General features: G+C 44.3%; 1 protein-coding gene across 1 annotated transcript in view; it reads left to right on the top strand.

The window, feature by feature from the left end:
* ATP6V0D2 (ATPase H+ transporting V0 subunit d2) overlaps positions 1 to 22327 on the top strand; it is a 33433-nt gene extending 11106 nt beyond the window's left edge. The window contains exons 3-8 of the mRNA XM_075271956.1: positions 618 to 796; positions 18303 to 18382; positions 18760 to 18837; positions 20527 to 20703; positions 21174 to 21251; positions 22144 to 22327. Of these exons, the coding sequence (XP_075128057.1) occupies positions 618 to 796; positions 18303 to 18382; positions 18760 to 18837; positions 20527 to 20703; positions 21174 to 21251; positions 22144 to 22305 (754 nt within the window). The 3' untranslated portion in view covers positions 22306 to 22327. The remainder of the gene's footprint in view (positions 1 to 617; positions 797 to 18302; positions 18383 to 18759; positions 18838 to 20526; positions 20704 to 21173; positions 21252 to 22143) is intronic.
* Positions 22328 to 26485: the final 4158 nt, after the last annotated feature.

Genomic DNA, 26485 nt, shown 5'->3' with positions numbered 1-26485 from the left:
GTACCCTTGAAACCATCTATGCATGGGAGTAAGTACCAGCTGTTATGGGGCCCACCAACTAAGGGGGCCTATCTCCACTGAGGCCTAGGAGGCAACTAGTGATAACTATACATGATGAATGGAGGTGGAAAACTGAATGCACCTCCAATACTTTACTGGGATATTGTAACACCATGACATCATTATAACGACTTTCTTCATGTGTTGTGATGTCACAGGGTACACAGTGATCTATCTATGTGTGCATTAGCCCTGCAGGAGGCATTTTAACGCTTTTTTTGTGCTGCTTTCCCCTGTAATCGGGGCTGATACGTTAGCCCAGTGGATCTGGGTCCTCTTGGACTGTTCGGGCCGCATCATGGTTGCTCTGATAACACAGTGCTCATTGGGTGCTTTGTACAAAGCGATCGGGAAAAATAATCAGAGATACTTTTCAGTATGATCATGGTGATAATGTTTTGCAATGGCACCCAATGCTAAATTGTTATGCCCATGTCCCCAGGCACACTCCTCCTAGTAATATGTAATATAGGACTTTCATACAGAATATAATTGATTATTTTTCTTTACATGTTGACGCTTAAGTGTATACATTCTGTATCCTTTATTATCTGCAGGTACAGCTACATGATTGATAACATCATCCTACTGATCACAGGGACGTTACACCAGAGACCTATTTCTGAACTGGTTCCTAAGTGCCACCCCCTGGGCAGCTTCGAGCAGATGGAAGCGGTCAACATTGCTCAGACTCCTGCCGAACTATTCAATGCAATCATAGTGGACACCCCTCTTGGTTTGTACAATTTATTGCTAAGTTTATAATATATAATAAGAAATTTAAAGTTATTATAAGACCAGAGATACACCGGGGAAAATCTCTACAGTTTAGCCATTGTAAATTTACCAGTGTTTAGACTGGGGGATTTACAGTTGCAGCATAGTGGGTGCAGGGGTGAACCTAGCTTTTATGCCGCCTGAGGAAGACGACAGAAAGCCCCCCCCCCTTCCCCCGTAGGAGGGGGCGGTCAAGAGGGGGCGGGGAAGAGCGAAAGGGCGGGGTGGAGTGGACGGGGAGGCGTTAGCAGGCAGGGAGAGGATCTGCTCTCTGCTTGAGCGTGAGGGGAGGCCAGTGGAGCAGCGCTGCTCCAGTGGCCTCCCCAATCCACCGCTCGCTTCCCGTGTCCCGGGCTTCCGAGACGGTGACGCTAAGCCAGTCCAGGACAGCTTGTCCTGGACTGGCTTAGGTCAGCAAAAATGCCGCCCCCCCCCGGGGGCCCGGCATAGCGCCGCCTGAAGCAGTCGCTTCAGGTCGCCTCATGGGAGGTGCGGAGCTGAGTGGGTGGGATAATAAAGAATACACATGCTGCCTAAAAATAATTTAGCTTCACCTCCAACAATTCTAGCTCTTTACATCAATTAATAGCTGCTGCTTCATGAATTCTGGCACAATTGAAATTTTTCTTTAGGCTCCACCATTCCTGAGCAATCAATGCTGTTGGTTTTGGTGTCTTTTGGTGTATTTAGTCTCTGTACTGCCAGAAGGTCAGTGTCAGGCAGGAGCAGACAAGGGATGTGATTCCAAGCTCTGACACTGGTTGCCTCTGATTGGAGTTCTAAATCACGCCCCCTGCCTGACACCGCCCACCTGACATTACAGAGCTTAACATCACATCAGGCACCAAACTACCTGCACTTGTTGCTCGGGAATGGTGGGGACTAGAGAGAAAATTCCAACTGTGCTGAAATTGGTGCTAATACTAAGAACCTGAATTGGTGGAGGTGCTGAAAGGTTCTCTTTAGAAGATAGTAACAAATACAAATGAGTATTTGAGGGGTAACATGTTGGCTCAGTAGTTAGCACTGCAGCCTTGCAGTGCTGGAGTCCTGGGTTCGAATCCTGCCAGGAACAACATCTGCAAGGAGCTTGTATGTTCTCCCCATGTTTGCGTGGATATCCTCCCATACTACAAAGACATACTGATAGGAAGAAAAAAATGTACATTGAGATCACTACATGGGGCTCACAATCTACATAAAAAAAAATACAAAAGAGTATTTGTGTTCTTTGCCTACTTGTGGAAGTTTATGATAACATAAGATATCTATAGTCCCATCTTTAACAACTTCCAGAGCAGTAGAGGTTTGGGTAGTCCAATCTTAATCCTGTAAGAGGATATATATATATGTCCTTGCAAAGTTAAGTGGGGAATTGGCTGTTACGATGGCCGATCCTCCTATAGGGAAGGAGGGGATGGTTTATTGTAATCCCAGATCTCTGTTTACACAACACTCAATAAGCACTAAGTACACAGTTATGGAGCAATCATGACGTGGCTTCGCTTCTTGCACCGTGGTTATGTAATAATCTGAGGGCCAGGAACTGCATGGGCTGATGGGGCCCTGATCAGCTGTACAGTACGTGATAGGAGGCTGCATTCCTCTTGTAACTGGGGCCAATGTATCAGGACTGTTAGTCCCTCCAAAGTTCTAATATGACCTTATGAAAGGACACAATATGTAAAAATAATAAATAGTAATAAACAAATAAGAACACAAAAAAAAGGTAAAAAAGAAAAAACTACCACTGTCATGCCCACATCATAGGCTCTAGCCCCACTCCTAGCAATACAACAATAATTGTCACCTAAGCAAAAATTATCTTAAAGGAGAGAGAAACTATCTGCATTTTTAGCTGCACATTGAGCTATTAATAACAAAAAAAAACATGAAAAACAAACACATTTCCCCTCCCTTTTTTGTTTACATTTTCTTGGATATTAAAATAAAGAAAAACATGGAAAAATAAAAACAACATAACAATAAAAAAAATATTTGAATAACCGTAGGAAAAAAAATGCGAGGTTAGGGTGCATTCACACGGAGTAACGTTCCGCGTGACCTGCCACGTATATGCCGTGTGAGATTTTGAGCGCCGTATATGCTCCCATTGATTTCAATGGGAGCCTGGATCATATACGCCGCGTTATTTTGCGGCTGCAAAATCACGGCCGCAAAATAACGCGGCGTATACGAGACTAACTTTCCAGGATTTATTTTTATATGGAATATCTTCAGGAAACGTCATAAATTTTGATCAGATTTATCAAATGCAAATCCCGTCCACTAAAACAGCAATTACCCACGGACACTTGTGAACCCCGTAGACTATAATGGGAATATGCCGGGTCTCCGTCATCATTTTTTTTCATACTGAAACCAGCGGAGAGAAAAGTTCTCCGTGCAGGACTTCTCTGTTTTTCAGAGGATAATGTGTCGGAGTCTCCAATGAAGCCTAAGATGAAACCTGGCCTAAGTTTGTCACCAGAATTTTACAACACATTTTTTGCCACATTGGGGCACATATAGGCCAGGCCCTGTTTTTCTGAGAAAGTGTGCAGTGTGTGATAATTATGGCACAACTTATGGCAACACAAACTCTGGAAAAACAGACTTCAAGGATTCCCTCTAGATACAAGATTCCCCTTTGGTATTTGCACTTGAGTGTCTGTGTGCCTGTGACTGTCAATGTTTGTGCTTGTGGAAACCCTGTCAAAAAATTCCTGTCAAAGGTCACAGAACGGGTGAAAGAGTTTCCACAACACCACACGTGTCCCATAACAGCTGTCTCCATTGCAGCTAAGCACTGATGCATCTACATTACTCTGCTAGACCCGACAGATCCCATCAATTTTTTCTATTGTTTTTTATTTTAGTGATGAATATTAGAGATGAGCGAACAGTAAAATATTCGATATTCGTTTCGAATAGCCGCTCAATATTCGACTATTCGAATGAATATCGAACCCCGTTATAGTCTATGGGGAAAAATGCTTTGTTTCAGGGGAACCCACCATTCGACTCAGGAGGGTCACCAAGTCCACTATGACACCTCAACAAATGATGCCAACACCTCTGCAATGCAACTGGGACAGCAGGGGAAGCATGTCTGGGGGCATCTAACACACCAAAGACCCTGTATTACCCCTACATCACAGCCTATCAACTACACACTTTCTACACTCAAAAAAACCTCTATCAAAGTGGCAAAATACCTGGAAACCTTCTTTCCTCCCCAATTGGATGGACAGAAACCCAAATTTAAGCTAAAGAAACATTATCAAGCACCCCTTTAAATACATTGCCCATGACAACCACAGATGGAATAGGCAATGGGAAATCCAACAGTACCCACCCTGATATCATTGTGGATGTGTGTGTGTGATGTGGTAAGACCTTCCCCAATTCACTTTTAAGGCCCTTAACATGAGCCCTTACAAATTAAGTTAGAGGCCCATAACCTGAGCTACCAGCAGAGATTGAAGCCTTTCATGAGACTTCAGCCTTGCACCAGCAGTTTTTTGCCCTTACGGTGAGTTGAGCCTTGCACCAGCGTGTGTCCCGTAACATCAGGTGGGCCCAAAGTTCTGCGCTTTGTACAAAGTTCCACTTGACCACCGACGCGTGGAAAAGTTCATGCGGGCAGGGACGCTACATCTCAATCACGGCACACTGGCTGAATGTAGTTGAGGCTGGGACTGGGTCGCAAACTGTGGCGGCCTGCCTTGTCTCCCCGTCCAATATTCGTGGCAGGAGTGCTGAAACACCACCCTCCTCCTTCTCCGCCGCCTCCTTCTCTTGTAAAGCTACAAGCTGGAAACGCTGCAACACTGGCGTGGGGAGACGTCAGCAGGACATGCTGAAGCTCATCAGCTTGGGGGACAGACAGCACACTGCCTCCGAGGTCAGGGATGCCATCCTGGATGATATGGCAATGTTTTTTCCCAGCTGCACCTGGGGCCAGGCATTTTTGGCGTGTGTGATAATGGACGGAACCTGGTAGTGGCTCTGGAGCCTGCCAGCATACAACACGATCCATGCCTGGCCCTCGTTTTCAACTTATTGGTGCAACGGTTTCTAACAACGTACCCCAATCTACACAAGCTACTTGTTAAAATGCGGCGCTTGTGCGCCCACTTTGGCAAGTCTACAGTAGCTGCTGCTAGACTCAATACACTCCAGCAATACCTACATCTACCCGAAGCACCGGCTGCAAGGTCACCACACGCTGAAACCCTAGATACCATATGTTGAGCAGGGTGTGTGAGCAGCAGAGACCTTTCATGGAGTTCCATCTCCAAAACCCAAGGGTTCATCAAAGTCAGCTCCCTCAGTTTCTGAACCATGAGTTTCCATGGGTGGCAGACTTATGTGAAATCCTATCCCATCCTTTCCACTGGACAAGAAACATTAGCATGCGCTCATCACAATTCCTGATATGACAGCTGCGTTAAGCAGGGTGCAGGGTACAATACAGACCAGGCCCGAGCACCAGGAACAGGTGTTACAATGGCTATCGGATAATGCTTCCAGCTGCTTTTCCACCAGCCAGTCAGCCACTACCTGCAGTCGTGTTCATACCCAACAGTCTGACCCTCCTTCCTCCCAACTTGGGTAATCTTCCCAACAAAGTCATCCCACCCTTGCCACCTCCCAGGATCTCTTTTCGGGTCCTTTTCTGTTGAACCACTTCCCAAATCACAGGAGCTACCAGACGAGTTTGTGTGTACTGATGCCCAAACACTGGAGCATCCTCCTTCACCTGGCGATTTAGTGGTTGTGGACCAGCAACCAGCATTATCTGTCCTTAGTGATGATGATAAGACACAGTTGCCATCAGGGCAGGCTGTTGTCATATGCGGTTTGCAGTAAGAGGAGAGTGAGCAATTGGAAGAGGAGTTGGTGGACAACGAGGCCACTGACCCTAAATTGACAGGGGTGATGTATAGCGGGGAAAGCAGTGTAGATGTGGAGGCGAGCTAAGCAGGAAAAAAGGTGGCTAGAGGCAGAGGCATGGACTGGGGTGATGTCTAGGGACAAAAGCAGTGTAGATGTGGAGGCAAGCTAAAAAGGTGGATAAAGGCAGAGACATGTCCAGAGGCAGAAAGGCCAAAGATTTTCCATGTACTAGCCACTCATGCAAAACTCGCCCATGTTGCCAGACTTATGCGAGATCTCCTCATGTCTTTGAGGAGTCCACCAAGACGACGCACTCGTGAGTGTAACAATCCCGCTCCTGTGTGTGATGCAAGAATCCCTCCTCGCTGTCAGGGATAACGCATTGTACGCTGAGGAGTCGGGCATAGGAGCAGAACCTACCAGCAGGATAGTCAGTGCACACTCCTATCCGCTTCACAGCGTATATTGATGGGGAAGAGGAGGATGACGAAGTGGCAGATGATCTCATTGTCACACAGGAGGCTAGCGTCACCCCCTGGCCAAACTACCGCCACTGAGGTGCCTAGTGTCACCAGTTCCATGAAAAATTTAGTGCAGTTTGCACACTTTGCAAGTCGAAACTGAGTAGGGGCTCTGAAAAGAGCAACATCACCACCTTTTGCGTGTGCTGTCATTTGGAAGGCAAGCCCTGGGCTCAGTGGGAGAGAGCAAACGCAGGACAATCGTCGCCTGGGGTTGCCGACACTGACTCTTCCACTGTTTACAGTGCTGGTGTTGCAGCAGGAATCAAAGCAAAAGGTGGCTACTTTGAAGAACATAGAATATAAGACATATGTTCAGTTGTTTCACACTTTTTTGTTAAGTATATAATTCCACATGTGGTAATTCATAGTTTTGATGCCTTCAGTGTGACTCTACAATTGTCATAGTCATGAAAATACAGAAAACTCTTTGAATGAAAAGGTGTGTCCAAACTTTTGGTCTGTACTGTGTATATATAGCATTTAGATCTGCGCTTTCCAATCAAACGTAGGACCCAGAGACTGGAAAATTGGACAGCAATAGATCTCAGAAATACCAGCTACAAATGGATCCCGAGGGACCCCTTTGACTGTAATGGTGTCCATGGGTTGTGCACTGTTTTTTATTGGAATTACCAGATGGAAAAAATGGAGCTTGCAGGATGTTTTCCTTTGGTGATTTCTAACAGACTCTGTGACGGAGACTTCGCACAGATGTGAATGGAGTCTTACAGTGATAATATATACCGTATTTTTCGGACCATAAGACGCACTAAGGTTTTAGAGGAGGAAAATAGGGGAAAAAAAAAAAATTTAAGGAAAAAAAATTGGTGAAATATTTAATAACCTAATAATATAATATTTCACCAATATCTATCTATCTATCTATCTATCTATCTATCTATCTATCTATCTATCTATCTATCTATCTATCTATCTATCCGTCTATCTGTCTGTCTGTCTGTGTCTGTCTGTCTTTCTGTCTATCTATCTATATCTAATCTATCTCATCCATGGATGGAAAGAGACACCCTGCAGTGAAGCTATGCAAGAAGAGAAAAAGGGGCGGGCCAGAAGGGTGAAGGAGGTGTGGTTTTCTAAGCAAACTTGAAAACATGCCTCTTTCACCCGTCCGGCTCGTCCCTCCTTCACTGCCTCTCACATCTTGCTCCGGCAATGAAGCCACACAGACAGGGAAGTAGGGGCGGGCCAGACGGGTGAAGGAGGCGTGGTTTCAAGCTTGCCGAGAAAACCACGCCTCCTCCTCCCGTTTGGCCCGCCCCTCCTTCCCTGTCTGTGTGGTTTCATTGCCAGAGCCAGATCTGAGAGGCAGTGAAGGAGGGGCGGGCCAGACGGGAGAAGGAGGCGTGGTTTTCTCGGCAAGCTTGAAACCACGCTTCCTTCACCTGTCTGGCCCGCCCCTACTTCCCTGCTTCTCAGATCTCGCTCCTGCAAAGACGCGACACAGACAGGGAAGGAGGGGCAGAGCAGGCAGGCACCGTGCTGCTCTCCTTTTGATTCACACAGACGGGACACAGACGCTGCACACGCTGCATTCGGACTATAAGACGCACACACATTTTCCTCCCATATTGGGAGGAAAAAAAGTGCGTCTTATAGTCCGAAAAATACGATATATATATATATATATATATATATATATATATATATATATATATATATATATATATATATATATATATATATATATATATATATATATATATATATATCCTATTAATATTATAAATGTGAAAGTTTGTGAGTTTGTGGGTTTGTGTGTTTGGATGTTTGCATGTTCGGATGTTTGTTCCTCAATCACGGAAAAACCGCTCCACCGATTTGGCTGAAATTTTCCACAAACATAGTTAATACACCCGATTAAAAAATAGGCTACTTTTCGTCACAATAGCGCACATACGTTTTTCCCAGGACCCCCACAAACCCCAAACTCACACCACCATCTCTGCAATCTCACACACTTTGGACCATAGCAAGCCACAAAATTCCTATTGTCCTCTGCAGCCTCGCCCCTAACCCCACACAATCACATATACATAGACTTTACCACTTTGCCCCTCACCTTAACGATACTCCAGGAGGCGCTCTTTAACGCTCCAGAGCAGCCATGTTTGCCGACCCCCACCGCTCTGACAATCCGCGACACCGCCCACCCATGTCAATACCCCTAGGAGGTCTAATAAATGCAAAAAAAATTTTTTTTTTTAAAAAAAGTAAAAAAATATAAAAAAAATAAATAAAAAGTATTAAAAATTCAAATCACCCCCCTTTCCCTAGAACACATATAAAAGTAGTTAAAAACTGTGAAACACATACGTTAGATATCCCCACTTCTGAAATCGCCCGCTCTACAAAGCTATACAAATATTTTTCCTGTTCGGTAAACGCTGTAGCAGGAAAATTGGTCAAAAGTGCCAAACCGCCATTTTTTCATTGTTTTGATTCTGATAAAAATTTGAATAAAAAGTGATCAAAGCAATAACATTTCCCGAAAATGGTAGAACTACAAAGTACACTCGGCCCCGGAAAAAAAGACGCCCTATACATCCCCGTACACGCACGTATAAAAAGTTACGGCTGTCGGAATATGGCAACTTTTCAAAAAATAATTTTTTAATACAGTTTTGGATTTTTTTTAAGGGGTCAAAATGTAAATACAACCATATAAATTTGGTATCCCCGGAATCGTAACAAAACACAGAATACAGGGGACAGGTCATTTTGGTTGCACAGTGAACGCCGTAAAACCAAAGCCCGTAAGAAAGTCGCAGAAATGCATTTTTTCTTCAAATCCCCCCCATTCTGAATTTTTTTCCCTGCTTCCCAGTACATTATATAGAATAAATAATGGTGGCATCATGAAGAAAAATTTGTCCCGCAAAAATTAAGACCTCATATGGCTCTGGGAGCGGAGAAATAAAAAAGTTATGGGGTTTAGAGGGAGGGGAGTCAAAAACAAAAATCAAAAAATGCCATTGGTGGGAAAGGGTTAACTTCAAATACTTCTGTCCCAAAGTCACTATGTAAAGTTTCTCACAACACTGTATATATAGCGGCTCAAATACAAAGTAACTTCAACACAAAAGTCTCACGTATTCTCTGAATTACAGCAAAAACAAGATACAAAGTTACTATTTCATATCCCATACCTTATACACAGGACGAAAACCTTACCCGCGCCTGTATATACCCACTTCTACAATCACCGCAGACCAAGTCACGGGTACCAGCTAGTATATATATATATCTCTCCATCTCTCTCCCTATCTTATAAAAATGAATTCTTGTCTGTCTGTCTGTCTGTCTGTGCTCTAATGCGAACCAAACGACTGGACCGATCTTCACCAAATTTGGTACAGAGATACTTCAGGTATCCGGGAAGGTTTAAGACGAGACTCCAACTCGCTCGGACGTACTGTTGCTGAGATACAGCATTCCAAATACAGTGCCCCCCCCCCTTAGCCAATACAAACCTGCAAGTCATTCACTCATATTCCAACTGCAATACACATGGTCACTCCACATGCACAATACAACACTGATATCCAAACTGAGATACACGCATCAGAGGATTAGATACACAGATCAGCACACAGTATCACACGCCAGAGGATTAGATACACGCGTCTGCACACAGTCCCACAAACCAGAGGATTAAATATGCGCTTCTGTACACAGTTCCACATGCCGAAGGATTAGATACACGTGTCTGCACAAAGTACCACACGCCGGGGGATTGGATACATGCGTCTGCACACAGTACCACATGCCAAAGGATTGGATACACGCATCTGTACACAGTTCCACACACCAGAGCATAAGATTTGCACATCGACACACAGTTCCAGATGCCGTAGGATTAGATACGCGCCTCTTCACACAATACCACACAGGGGAGGATTAGATACATGTGTCTGCACACAGTACCACACTTTGGAGGATTAGATACATGCCTCTGCACACAGTACCACAAGCCAGAGAATTACATACACGTCTCAGGACACAGTACCACACAGGGAGGATTAGATACATGCGTCTGCACACAGACGTAGGATTAGATACGCGCGTCTACACACAGTTCCACATGCCGTAGGATTAGATACGCACCTCTTCACACAATACCACACAGGGGAGGATTAGATACATGTGTCTGCACACAGTACCACACTTTGGAGGATTAGATACATGCCTCTGCACACAGTACCACAAGCCAGAGAATTACATACACGTCTCAGGACACAGTACCACACAGGGAGGATTAGATACATGCGTCTGCACACAGACGTAGGATTAGATACGCGCGTCTACACACAGTTCCACATGCTGTAGGTTTAGATACGCACCTCTTCACACAATACCACACAAGGGAGGATTAGATACGTGTGTGTGCACACAGTACCACACTTTGGAGGATTAGATACATGCCTCTGCACACTGTACCACAAGCCAGAAAATTAGATACGCATTTCCGCACACAGTATCACACGGGGGAGGATTAGATACGCGCGTCTGCACACAGTACCACATGGGGGAGGATTAGATACGTGCGTCTACACACAGTACCACATGCCATAGGATTAGATACGCACGTCTGCACACAGTGCCACATGCCGGGGGATTGGATACATGCGTCTACACACAGTTCCACACGCCATAGGATTAGATACGCGCCTCTTCACACAATACCACACAGGGGAGGATTAGATACACGTGTCTTCACACAGTTGTACACGCCATAGGATTAGATACACACGTCTGCACAGAGTACCACATGCCGTAGGATTAGATACACGCGTCTACATACAGTTCCACACTGCAGAGGATTAGATACGCGTGTCTGCACACAGTTGTACACGCCATAGGATTAGATACACGCGTCTGCACACAGTACCACATGCTGTAGGATTAGATACGCGCGTCTACACACAGTTCCACACGCAGAAGGATTAGATCCGCGCCTCTTCACACAATACCACACAGGGGAGGATTAGATACATGTGTCTGAACACAGTACCACACTTTGGAGGATTAGATACATGCATCTGCACACAGTACCACATGCCAGATAATTAGATACGCGTCTCAGCACACAGTACCACACGGGGGAGGATTAGATACGTGCATCTGCACACAGTACCTCACACCAGGGATTAGATACACCTGTCTGCACACAGTACCACACGCTAGAGGATTAGATGCACGCGTCTGCACATAGTACCACATGCCTTAAGATTAGATAGATACGTGCCTCTTCTCACAATGCCACACGGGGGAGGATTAGATACACACATCTGCACAGAGTACCACACCAACAAGGATTAGATACTTGCGTCTAAACACAGTACTGCATGGGGAAGGATTAGATACAGCTTTACTCCAGGTATCCATAACAACTGATCACAGGTTTTTCACTGATATCCAAAATGAGATACACATAATCACATGACGCTTATGGACATACACACAAACCACATACAAAATACACCAGTGCAAAACTGGACAATTCTTATGGGGCCACTACACAAACATAACATGTAATATACCCGTGAGAAGCCGGGTCCTCCCTCTAGCATGCGCATATTTATGCACGCACATATATGTGCCCAACCCTGTATATGCGCGCACATATTTATGCACGCACATATATGTGCCCAACACTGTATATGCGCGCACATATTTATGAGCGCACATATTTATGCGCGCACATATTTATGCGCGCACATATTTATGCTCCCTACCCTGTATATGCGCGCACATATTTATGCGCCCTATGCTGTATATGCGTGCACATATTTTTACGCGCACATATTTATGCGCCCTACCCTGTATATGCGCGCACATATTTATGTGCGCACATATTTATGCGCCCTACCCTGTATATGCACGCACATATTTTTGCGCGCACATATTTATGCGCACTACCCTGTATATGCACACATATTTATGTGCCCTATGCTGTATATGCGCGCACATATTTTTGTGCGCACATATTTATGCGCGCACATATTTATGCGCCCTACCCCGTATATACGCGCACATATTTATGCGCCCTACCCTGTATATGCGTGCACATATTTATGCGCGCACATATTTATGCGCCCTACCCTGTATATGCATGCACATATTTTTGCGTGCACATATTTATGCGCACTACACTGTATATGCGCACATATTTATGTGCTCTACGCTGTATATGCGCGCACATATTTATGCGCCCTACCCTGAATATGCGCCCTACCCTGTATACGCGCACACATATTTATGCGCGCACATATATATGCGCCCTACCCTGTATGCGCGCACATTTATGTTTATATGCGCACATATTTATGCGCCCTACTCTGTATATGTGCACACATTTTTATGCGTGCACATATTTATGCGCGCACATATATATGCGCCCTACCCTGAATATGCGCCCTACCCTGTATATGCGCATTACCCTGTACATGCGTGCACATATTTATGCGTGCACATATTTATGCGCGCACACATTTATGCGCGCACATATTTATGCGCGCACATATTTATGCGCCCTACCCTGTATATGCGTGTGCATATTTATGCGCACATATTTATGCGTGCACAAATTTATGCGCACTACCCTGTATATGCGCGCACATATTTATGCGCGCACATATTTATGCGCCTTACCCTGTATATGCGCGCACATATTTATGCACGCACTTATTTATGCACGCCCATATTTATGCGCTTTACCCTGTATATGCGCGTACATATTTATGCGCGCACATATTTATGCGTACACATGTTTATGCTCGCACATATTTATGCGCGCACATATATATGCGCCCTACCGTGAATATGCGCCCTACCCTGAATACGCACACACATATTTATGCGCGCACATATATATGCGCCCTAACCTGTATGCACGCACATATATATTTATGCGTGCACATATTTATGCGCCCTACCCTGTATATGCGCGCACATATTTATGCGCCCTACCCTGTATATGCGTGCACATATTTATGCGCGCACATATTTATGCGCCCTACCCTGTATATGCACGCACATATTTTTGCGTGCACATATTTATGCGCACTACCCTGTATACGCGCACATATTGATGTGCCCTATGCTGTATATGCGCGCACATATTTATGCGCCCTACCCTGTATATGCGCGCATATTTATGCGCACTACCCTGTACATGCACGCACATATTTATGCGCGCACATATTTATGCGCCCTACTCTGTATATGTGCTCACATTTTTATGCGCGCACATATTTATGCGCGCATATATATATGTGCCCTACCCTGAATATGCGCCCTACCCTGTATACGCGCACACATATTTATGCGCGCACATATATATGCGCCCTACCCTGTATGCGCGCACATTTATATTTATGCGCGCACATATTTATGCGCCCTACTCTGTATATGTGCGCACATTTTTATGCGCGCACATATTTATGTGCGCACATATATATGCGCCCTACCCTGAATATGCGCCCTACCCTGTATATGCGCCCTACCCTGTACATGCGTGCACATATTTATGCGCGCACACATTTATGCGCGCACATATTTATGTGCCCTACCCTGTATATGAGCGCACATATTTATGTGCGCACATATTTATGCGCGCACATATTTATGCGCCCTACCCTGTATATGCGCGCACATATTTATGTGCGCACATATATGCGCCCTACCCTGTATATGCGTGTGCATATTTATGCGCGCACATATATATATGCGCGCACAAATTTATGCGCACTACCCTGTATATGCACACATATTTATGTGCCCTATGCTGTATATGCGCGCACATATTTTTGTGCGCACATATTTATGCGCGCACATATTTATGCGCCCTACCCTGCATATGCGCGCACATATTTATGCGCCCTACCCTGTATATGCGTGCACATATTTATGCGCGCACATATTTATGCGCCCTACCCTGTATATGCATGCACATATTTTTGCGTGCACATATTTATGCGCACTACACTGTATATGCGCACATATTTATGTGCTCTACGCTGTATATGCGCGCACATATTTATGCGCCCTACCCTGTATATGCACGCGCATATTTATGCGCGCACATATTTATGCGCACTACCCTGTACATGCACGCACATATTTATGCGCGCACATATTTATGCGCCCTACTCTGTATATGTGTGCACATTTTTATGTGCGCACATATTTATGCGCGCACATATTTATGTGCGCACATATATATGCGCCCTACCCTGAATATGCGCCCTACCCTGTATACGCGCACACATATTTATGCGCGCACATATATATGCGCCCTACCCTGTATGCGCGCACATTTATATTTATGCGCGCACATATTTATGTGCCCTACTCTGTATATGTGCGCACATTTTTATGCGTGCACATATTTATGCGTGCACATATTTATGCGCCCAACCCTGAATATGCGAGCACATATTTATGCGCGCACATATTTATGCGCTTTACCCTGTATATGCGCGTACATATTTATGCACGCACATATTTATGCGTACACATATTTATGCTCGCACATATTTATGCGCGCACGTATATATGCGCCCTACCCTGAATATGCGCCCTACCCTGAAATACGCGCACACATATTTATGCGCGCACATATATATGCGCCCTAACCTGTATGCGCGCATATATATATTTATGCGTGCACATATTTATGCATGCACATATTTATGCGCCCTACCCTGTATATGCGTGCACATATTTATGCGCCCTACCCTGTAAATGCGCACTACCCTGTATATGCATGCACATATTTATGCGCGCACATATTTATGCACCCTACTCTGTATATGTGCGCACATATTTATGCGCGCACATATTTATGCGCCCTACCCTGTATATGCGCGCACCTATTTATGCGCGCACCTATTTATGCGCGCACCTATTTATGTGCCCTACCCTGTATATGCGCATACATATTTATGCGCCCTACCCTGTATATGCGTGCACATATTTATGCGCGCACATATTTATGCGCCCTACCCTGTATATGCATGCACATATTTTTGCGTGCACATATTTATGCGCACTACACTGTATATGCGCACATATTTATGTGCTCTACGCTGTATATGTGCGCACATATTTATGCGCCCTACCCTGTATATGCACGCGCATATTTATGCGCGCACATATTTATGCGCACTACCCTGTACATGCACGCACATATTTATGTGCGCACATATTTATGCGCGCACATATTTATGTGCGCACATATATATGCGCCCTACTCTGAATATGCGCCCTACCCTGTATACGCGCACACATATTTATGCGCGCACATATTTATGCGCCCTACCCTGTATATGCGCGCACATATTCATCCGCGCACATATTTATGTGCGCACATATATGCGCCCTACCCTGTATATGCGTGTGCATATTTATGTGCGCACATATATATATGTGCGCACAAATTTATGCGCACTACCCTGTATATGCGCGCACATATTTATGCGTGCACATATTTATGCGCCTTACCCTGTATATGCGAGCACATATTTATGCGCGCACATATTTATGCGCTTTACCCTGTATATGCGCGTACATATTTATGCACGCACATATTTATGCGTACACATATTTATGCGCGCACATATATATGCGCCCTACCCTGAATATGCGCCCTACCCTGAAATACGCGCACACATATTTATGCGCGCACATATATATGCGCCCTAACCTGTATGCGCGCACATATATATTTATGCGTGCTCATATTTATGCATGCACATATTTATGCGCCCTACCCTGTATATGCGTGCACATATTTATGCGCCCTACCCTGTAAATGCGCACTACCCTGTATATGCATGCACATATTTATGCGCGCACATATTTATGCACCCTACTCTGTATATGTGCGCACATTTTTATGCGCGCACATATTTATGCGCGCACATATTTATGCGCCCTACCCTGTATATGCGCGCACATAATTATGCGCCCTACCCTGTATATGCGCGTGCATATTTATGCAGGTAGGTAGGGCGCATAAATATGTGCGCGCATAAATATGTGCGTGCATATACAGGGTAGTGCGCATAAATATGTGGGCGCATAAATATGTGCGCACATATTTATGCGCCCTACCCTGTATATGCGCGCACATATTTATGCTCGCACATATTTATGCGTGCACATATATATGCGCCCTAACCTGTATGCGCGCACATATATATTTATGCGTGCACATATTTATGCATGCACATATTTATGCGCCCTACCCTGTATCTGTGCGCACATATTTATGCGCGCACATATTTATGTGCCCTACCCTGTATATGCGCGCACATATTGATGCGCGCACATATTTATGCGCCCTACCCTGTATATGCGCGCACATATTTATGGATTAGAACACAGTACCACACTTTGGAGGATTAGATGCATGCCTCTTCACACAGTACCACAAGCCAGAGAATTAGATACGCGTCTCAGCACACAGTATCACAAGGGGGAGGATTAGATACGCGCGTCTACACACAGTACCACATGCCATAGGATTAGATACGCCCATCTACAAACAGTTCCACACGCCGAAGGATTAGATCCACGCCTCTTCACACAATACCACACAGGGGAGGATTAGATACATGTGTCTGAACACAGTACCACACTTTGGAGGATTAGATACATGCATCTGCACACAGTACCACATGCCAGGGATTAGATACACCTGTCTGCACACAGTACCACACGCTAGAGGATTAGATACACACGTCTGCACATAGTACCACATGCCTTAAGATTAGATATGCACGTCTGCACACAGTTTCATTTACCGGAGGATTAGATACGTGCCTCTTCACACAATGCCACACGGAGGAGGATTAGATACACACATCTGCACACAGTACCACACCAACTAGGATTAGATACTTGCGCCTAACACAGTACTGCATGGGGAAGGATTAGATACAGCTTTACTCCAGGTATCCATAACAACTGTTGACAGGTTTTTCACTGATATCCAAAATGAGATACACATACCGTATTTTTTGGACTATAAGACGCACCCAGGTTTTAGAGGAGGAAAATAGGGAAAAAAAAATTTTAAGCAAAAAATGGTAAAATATTTAATATATGGGAGTTGTAGTTTTGCAACAGCTGCAAGGCCACATTGACAGGTGACCCTGCAGCTGTACGGGGACGCATAGAGTGTTTTTTTTTTGCGGGGCCAGAAGTACTTTTTAGTTATACCATTTTGGGGAATATCTATTGCTCAGATCACCTTGTAATGAAAAAAAAACCCCGGTGGTTTATGACATGATTTTCTACTTTTATATATATATTCTAGGGACAGGAGGTGATTTAGAACTTTTTATTTATTTCATATTTTTATTATATATTTTTAAAGCTTTTTTTTTTTTTTTTACTGTTTTGTTGCTAATATAGCAGTGACAGGCCTGGGAGCCTCATTAGGCTCCCGGCTGTCACCCGAACAGGTCGGCTCCTGCGATATCGCCGCGCAGGAGCCGGCCTGCAACTTTATAGGGGGAGAAGGGGCCGCAGGGCAGAGGAGCGCAGCGATGTCTCAGGCCCCGGCACCTGCATCTATCCCTTGCCGGCATCAGTCTCTCTATTACGGCGGGTGCCAGGCGCCACATTCAGACTATAAGACGCACCCTTCTTTTCCCCCCAAATTTTGGGGAAAAAAAGTGCGTCTTATAGTCCGAAAAATACGGTAATCACATGACGCTTATGGACATACACACAAACCACATACAAAATACACCAGTGCAAAACTGGACAATTCTTATGGGGCTACTACACAAACATAAAATGTAATATACCCGTGCAAAGCCGGGTCCTCCCTCTAGTATATATATATATATATATATATATATATATATATATATATATATATATATATATATATATATATATGTCTCTTGTATTTGGAAATTAGAACTTATTTATAGCCCATTTTAAAGTCTTCTCATTGCTGATCTGAAGCATTATGTCTAATTTTAAATTTTTTTTTATCTCTAGCTGAATTTTTCCAAGATTGCTTGTCAGAAAATGACATGGATGAGATGAATATTGAAGTTATGCGGAACAAGCTATATAAGGTACTGCCATATCTGGAGAAGACATGTTTACCGGTCAATACGTCTGATTTTTCCATATATAGGTTACTAGGACAATGATTATACAAGATGTGTTGTTATAGATGCTTCAACTTTAAAGTGAACATGTCTCCATTTGTAAACTGGAAATATTGTAATAACTGGGGGGGGGGGGCAAAAAATATTAAAATTTGAACATTTTTGCAGATATAAATAATTAAAAATTTTGCAAAGTTTTAGAGATTTTCTCTTTTCTCTGGATGAGAGTAACCAAAATCGCATTCACTTTCACAACGTGTCCAGCTATAAACATAGAGATTACAACTATTTTATGCAGCCGTTCTCTGCTTTCTATTGCTTATATCTGTTTTCTCTACTAGTCATATCTTGAGGCTTTCTACAACTTCTGCAAATCTCTAGGAGGAACGACGGAAGAAATAATGTGCGAAATTCTTCAGGTATAAAATGGTGAAATTTTTATTTTATTATTAATTTTAGATACTTGTAAAGTTTATGTAATGAGAAGTTATGGTACAGGACACCGTAAGACATACCGCTGCTTGTGAATAAGACATAATGGCCCAGATTTACTAATATTTTGGCAGCATGAGAATACACCAGATTTATCACAGTGACTGATGCTGGATGATAAACCTTTCGTATCTTTCGACCTCATTTATGCCACCCTTTGCACTAGGTTCACACTAGCATTTGGCGAACCCACCCAAAGTTCTGCTTAAATTGTTTATGGGGTTCGCAGGTTTCCGCGGGTAACCACTTTTTTTTAAGCAGACAGGGTTCCCGTCCTTCAGGTCTTCAAGCCGACCCAGTTGCGTACCGGGATAGCGGCTGCCACAGGGCCCGGGACATTAGGGGGCCCTGCGACAGCCGTTACCACTGCGTTTTTTTTTTCTTAATAGGCCGTTACCGGCTGGAGTTACTATTTACTTACCAATCCTGGCAGGGGCCAGGACCGGTATGTGACGCCGCGGGCCCTACAAACACTATTATTATACTAGCGGGTCTTTTCAGACCCCCGAAAATATAATGATCAGAGGCCCCAGAAAGGTAGAGGAACATAATAAACACGTCACTTACCTTTCCAGGTTCCAGACAGGCTTCAGGCCTAGTTGTGTGACATCCCTGACGTCACATGACCTGGGCCTGTGTCTCGGGTCATGTGACATCCGGACATCATTGAAGATGGCCGACACCACTGAAGACTGCAGCAGAGCCAGGAATAGGTAAGTAACAGTGTTTTTTATGTTGGTATCCCCCCCTGGGGCTCTGATTATTATACTTTGGGGTCTGAAAAGACCCCAGAGTATAATAATTGTACATGGGTGTTCACAGTGGGGCATAGTACTGTGTGCAGGGGCCACAATGGGGCATAATACTGTGTGCAGGTTCCACTATGGGGCATAATGGTATGTGCAGGGGCCACAATGGGCATAATAGTATGTGCAGGGGCCACAATGGGCATAAAAGCATGTGCAGGGGCCACTATGGGGTATAATAGTATGTGCAAGGGCCACAATGGGCATAATAGTATGTGCAGCGGCCACTATGAGGCATAATAGAGAACGCAGGAATGGGCGGGGGGTGATCGGGGTCTTTGGCGTCGGTTATGGGGGGGGGGGGCATGTCAAAAGTTCGCTAAGGGGCCTCACCATTCCTAGTTACACCACTGAGCAGACCTGAAGGACGGAAACCAAGAACCCAGCCTTATTTCCCTTACTTTGTCCCATAATTTTTTAACACTATTTTGGCACATTTTTGGTACATCTTGGTTCATTCAAGCCACGTTCCCATTTTTTGACAATCACACACTTGCGTGTCAAAAAAATTTGAGCCCAAATTAGATGCGCCAGAGATGCCTCGCATGTACACCAGTATTTAGACATGGGCAGCACAGTGGCTCAGTGTTGCCTTACAGTATTGGAGTAATGGGCAGGAGTTTGTATGTTTTGCCCTTGTCTACGTGGTTTTCCTCCAACTTCCGTGGCTCCACTTTCTGTCCTAAAATGTGGAATAAAAGTTCCATTTTGAATATGCATTTCATATGTTATAAGCATAGTAAAGGAGCATGACATTGCTATATAGCAGCTGGCAGCCGCCATATATAACTGTGTCACTCCCTTTTGTAGTTTGAAGCGGACAGACGGGCATTTATCATCACCATCAATTCATTTGGCACTGAGCTTAACAAAGAGGACAGAGAGACCTTGTACCCAACCTGTGGCAAGCTGTTCCCAGAAGGGTTGCGACTACTCGCCAATGCGGAGGACTATGACCAAGTGAAGAACATAGCAGAATACTATGCTGTATGTACACTCATAATGCTTCATGTATGTGGGCTATGGACACAGTTATAATTTTTATCAATATGTGATTAGAAATTGTTGCAATCAAAGCCAATGAAACATTAGTGTAACATCAATATTTACATTGCCACCTGCCATAAAATATGTGAAAACTAGTAATCTCCTACATCTCAATGTTTAATGCAAACCTGGCACACGGTACATACAGTCTGATGCAGGCGGCATACTAGGAGGAGCTGAAAAAGTTTTTGGGACAAGATTCAGTGTATTTTGATATTTATTGATCTAAATCTCTGCTAGCTTTGGACTTAGGAGTCCAGTGGGCGGTCCTATACAGTAATAGCTAGCCTTGTGTGAACACTCATACAGGGAAAGGTTATGCTGTGTCTGAAACCAGCTCTGGTAAGTCTTTTAATAAAACAATAATGGCGCCCGTCCTAACATCTTCTGTTTTGTGTTATGTTTTGCAGCAGTACAGAGCGTTGTTCGAAGGAGTTGGAACTGGAACCGGAGAAAAGACATTAGAAGACAAGTTCTTCGAACATGAGGTAGGAGATATAAAATAGTATATCTGCACTTACTAAACTGACTTAACCCTGTCTAAGTCTCTCACCTCTGCCAGATCAGTCCTCTCTGCGCCAAGCTGATGAGATGCAAATACATTGAAACGGCTGTCCTTGGCTGAGAGAAGACTGTACCTGGTATAATCCCGACATCATTGCAAACAAAGGCCTCTGAGAAGGTTGGCATGATGTTAAAGGGAGCGCCCTCTATTGGATGTCTTGACTGAGACTCTGTCTTCCTAATTACATCATGGAAGAAAGACTTGCACATTCTCAGTGAGCGCCCTCTATTGGTGTGTTTGAGTGAGACTCTGTCTTCCTAATTACATCATGGAAGACAGACTTGCACATTCTCAGTCAGCGCCCTCTATTGGTGTGCATACTTGAGGCACTGGCATCCTAATTACATCATGGAAGTCAGATTTGCATATTCTTCCCATGTTCTTTTGCAGTGGAGCGCTCATGGCTTAAAAGACTCCACACACCTATATGGTGGTCTCTCCTTATGGAGTGACGATATCCTCTAAACTGACTTATGGCATCTTGTTTGTGCCTGACTCACCAGAAGGCCGATGTCACATGTGACAAACACTCTGCAAGATTTCCATCAGGCCTGTTTCACTTCTGTGTTCGGTATTCTGTTCGGGGAGTCCGCTTGGGGACCCCCAAAAGGAATACCAAGTGCATTAAAAAGTTAGATAAGAACCACATGGACCCTATAGGCTATAACGGGGTCCGTGTGTTTTCTGCGCCGTGAAAAGGTCATATCAGATTCTCTATTTCACATTCTTTGTCTCGTCCCGGGGTTCTTCTCCTCTAACTGGGCTCTATACGTGATGATTTGCAGATGTCACTTTAGTATCTTCTTTGTCTCCAGGTGAAAATGAACGTTCTGGCGTTTAACAACCAGTTCCACTTTGGGGTCTTTTACGCCTACATTAAGTTAAAGGAGCAGGAATGTCGCAATGTCGTGTGGATCGCAGAATGCATCTCTCAAAGGCACCGAACTAAAATCAACAACTACATCCCAATTCTGTAATCCGTTCACTCATCCAGCATGTTGTGGGTTAGCGTATCATATGTATTATTGTAATATTTATGAACATTAGGAAATTGAAAAAAAATCCCAAATATCTGTTGCTGAAGCTTCTGTAACATTATCTAGAATATGTTTTATTCATCCGGATCTAGTACATGGCAGAATGTGTTATGCTTCATAATACTAAGCAAGAAGGTTATAATATATAAAATAATATCTTTTTAGTTGTAGAATGGCTTCATTCATGACTGGTTATTATATTCTCTTAATTGGACTTAGAGCAAAGTTTGAGGCAGAAATAATGCTGAACCTGCTTCAAAATACTCCTGATTTTGGACATGAGTGTAATGGTCAGTCACTGCACCCCCAGCTATGCCAGCGTACATAATGGGTGAACAAGTCACCCTAAAAGTTAAGCCAAGGAATCAAACACACAACTCACAGGTTATGGTCTTCAAAGCAGTACAAAGCAGTTCACATAGGACAGTTATCACACATCTTAGATCATTGGCATTTCAAGTTCGCACATGGGCAGCGATTAGTCCCTACAGGTACTAGCAAATCCCATCCCCACCTGGCGGTAAAATACACCCTATAGATATCATAGAAGCCGAAGGTCTGCAATGGAAATCTCTGTGAACTTTCTGTGCAAAGTTTTGCAGGAAGAACCGCAATATATTGCCCCCTGCAGTTTTCCCCGTAATGCTTTTTTGCTGTGGGACCTTAGCTTTAAAGGAAGATTTTGCTTCTCTAGTGTGAAGGGCACCGTCCACATCACATCCATTTGGAGAAATGCAGTTTCGTGTAGGAATCATCATCCAGAAAATATCAGAATGAAAAGTCCGGTGATCTGTGTCTTCCTCCTCTATGACATTTTGCACCCAGGTCACCGCTGAGGCCTGTGATTGGCCTCATGACGCTTGGTGAGCTCATGTCGATGCTGAGACCTAATAACAGGCCTCACGGTGACACTGGCTCTTGTGCTCTTCTGTGACGTCACAGGCCTGAAGGAGGAAGACGCAGATCATAGGATGCTGCAAGGAGAGACAAAAGAGGTGAGGGACGGGAGTTTTATTTTTTTGTTGTCACCTCTCCTGGGGTCACCCAGCTACACCACCACCACCAAGCATGGCCCTTTGGTCTTGGATGTCCCAAGATGACCTCACTAAGCTTGTCCTACCCTTGTTAATGAGGTAAACCGTGAGCCAACTGCTGGACCCAAGGGACACATCCGGGGCTAGTTCTGCCTGCACCATATAGACATGGCGATGCTATAATGTATTATTTCCAGATTAATTAATCCTTTGTATTCTTTTGCGTTGTGTAACATTACATATCTAATGAACAATAATAAGGCCTGATCAAACTTTCATTAATTTTATCATAAAATGCATAAGTAATGGGATTGTCTTGCCTATTTCGCAATGTTGTTATATATGATGTAATCTTATTTTCATCACTAGATGGCGCCATTTGTGTGTTATTTTTGCAAATCAATTAAACTGATGAAAGAAGTCACAGAACACACCCTAAAGTCATTTTATTTCTATCAATTTATTCCACCAGCAGAGACAGAAGAAAAAGTAAAAATAGCAACAAGAAAAAAGTGTCTTTGGGCTAATAATGTATTTAAGGGGCTTATAAGACTGATGGTATATAGATCGGACAGGTCATCAGTCAAAGATCATCAGAAGATCGATACCTGGGACCCCCACAGATCAGCTGTTTCAAGTGACAGTGGCAATCTATGCATGACTGTTTTAACCATAGGGAAAACAGCGCATGTGCACTGGGTCCTAATCTAATGGGCGCCCCCTCAGCCTACTAGGATTGACTGGAGCAGTCCTGCCTTACCTGTGCTGTCCTGGCAGTGAGTAATGGGTTCAACTCTATTTGCATCCTTAGGATGCAGATAAAGTTGAATACAACAGTGGGACGCGGAGCTATTGACTCTATATAATCTTCATCTGATGATACTTGCAGCAAGCAGGGCCCAGATCCAGCAGACAACTCCGTGGGAACAGGGTTAGGTGAGTATTTCTCATCTTTTTATATGTAATATATTGATTGGTCACTGAGGTGGCATTATATGGGGGCTACTTGAGGGGACACAATATTGTGTGGGTGCAAGTGAAGGTGACAATAAATAATGTGGAGGGCCCACTGTTAAACCCTTTGAACAGTGCCCACCAATGTCTTAAAACATCCCTGACTCCATGAGTACCACTTCACACAGCCTGTTTGCAGCTCAGTCTCATTCAAGTGAGTGAAGCTGAGCTGCAATACCAACTATAGCCACTATATAATGTATGGCACTGTGCTTAGTTTGCAGTGAAGAGGTCACAGTGTGCTAGCCCAAATAAGATAAGATAAGATAATCCTTTAATCGTCCCACAGTGGGGAAATTTCAGTATGTTACAGCAGCATAGTAATACAGATACAGGATAATACATAGTAATATAATACAGACGTAGACACACATATGCTGAGAAGAGAAGATATACTAGGAGTCCATAGCAGCTAAGGAACGGAAGAGAAAGAAGGAAGACTTCATAATCATTAGTTCTCTGAGTGATCTTCGCTTGGTCTGATGTAGATTATACAGCCTGGTCGCGGTTGGAAGGAAGGACTTACGATAGCGCTCCTTCTCACACTTGGGGTGAAGCAGACGGTCACTTACAGTGCTGCTAAGTCCCATCAAGGTCTCATACATGGGGTGGGATTTGTTCTCCCGCATGGAGGTCACCACGGACAGTGTCCTTCTGTTACCCACCACCTGTACTGGGTCCGGGGGGCTCCCCAGGACAGAGCTGGCCCTCCTGATCAGCCTGTCAAGTCTATTTCTGTCCCTGCTTGATATACTGCTCCCCCCAGCAGGCCACACTGAAAAAGATGGCTGAAGCAACCACAGAGTTGAAGAAGGCCCTAAGAAGTGGCCCCTGGACTCCGAAGGCCCTCAGCCTCCTGAGCAGGTAGAGTCTGCTGTGACCCTTTCTGTGCAGCACCTCCAGGTGATCAGCCCAGTCCAGCTTATTATTGAGGAGCACACCCAGATACTTCCCATTCCATGCTAGGTTTGCGATGCCAGGTGATCACTGAGGCCATTTTTTTTCTTTTACTTTACCCTGGCCGCTTTATAGGTTTCTCCAAATCTAAGGGTCTGTTCACACGCAGTTTTTTGACAACGGATTATGACGCAGAATCTGCTGCCAAAAACGGTCCCCATTGACTTCAAAGGGAGCTGCTCGCTTCTTTTTTCTGCTAGCTAGTAGCAGAAAAAAGAAGCGAGATGCCCCTTCTACCCCTGGATTCCGCGGCTGAATCAGCCGAGGCATCTGCGGCCTGAGACTCCCTCATTCATTTGGGCCTAAACCAGAGCGGATGCTGTGATGGGATGCTGGTGCACTGTATTGGTATTCCGTCACGGCTGGCCGCATGGTATGTTCACACGAGGAAGCCATTTTCCACCATGTGAACATACCCTTAGACAGCCCCTTTAATTGGCTTTTGTACTAAGCTGCCCATTAAATGCTTATTTTAATATTGATTTTATGCGCAGTTTTATGCAGGTCGAGCGCTTCTGGCTATTATTCTCAGTAATGTAGGACTTGGCACTCGGCATTACTGAAAGCCACAAGTTGTTGGAGGAGACTCGGCCATATATCACACAGGTAATGAAAATGTTCATCAGTTGCACTAAGTGGTTTAACAATTCTTTCAGCCCCCCCCCCCTTATGTCAATGTAAATTCAGCAAATACCAGCTAGTAACGTGACTGCCAGCTCTGTAAGGGAATTAATTCACATCAATACAAAGGTTCACACCTGCGGTCAGGTTTCTGTTCTATGGGGACCCAAAAAATGGAAACCTAATCCACTTAAAAAGCAGTTTTCCGTGGAAACCCACAGACTTCATAGGCTATAATGGGGTTCACTGGGTTTCCACCTAAAAAATGTGTATTTTTCAACTGAAATGAGGAACGGAATCCCTGAACAGAAACCGAGTGCAGGTGTGAACTCATCCTCAGAAGGTGAAATAGCTAGTAGACAAACTCACTAGTTTTGGCCAGACTGGGCCAAATGCCCCCCAATGGCAGATGTCGGGTGAAAGAAGGATATGGCGTGTTAGATCTCATAAAGGAGTTTTTTTTTAACTTTTCACATCTAAAATATACACATATG

Source organism: Leptodactylus fuscus, chromosome 4 (assembly GCF_031893055.1).
Source record: "Leptodactylus fuscus isolate aLepFus1 chromosome 4, aLepFus1.hap2, whole genome shotgun sequence".
Classification (NCBI taxonomy): Eukaryota; Metazoa; Chordata; class Amphibia; order Anura; family Leptodactylidae; genus Leptodactylus; species Leptodactylus fuscus.
Note: the sequence above shows the minus strand (reverse complement) of the source record. Positions and strands in the feature narration are given on the sequence as shown.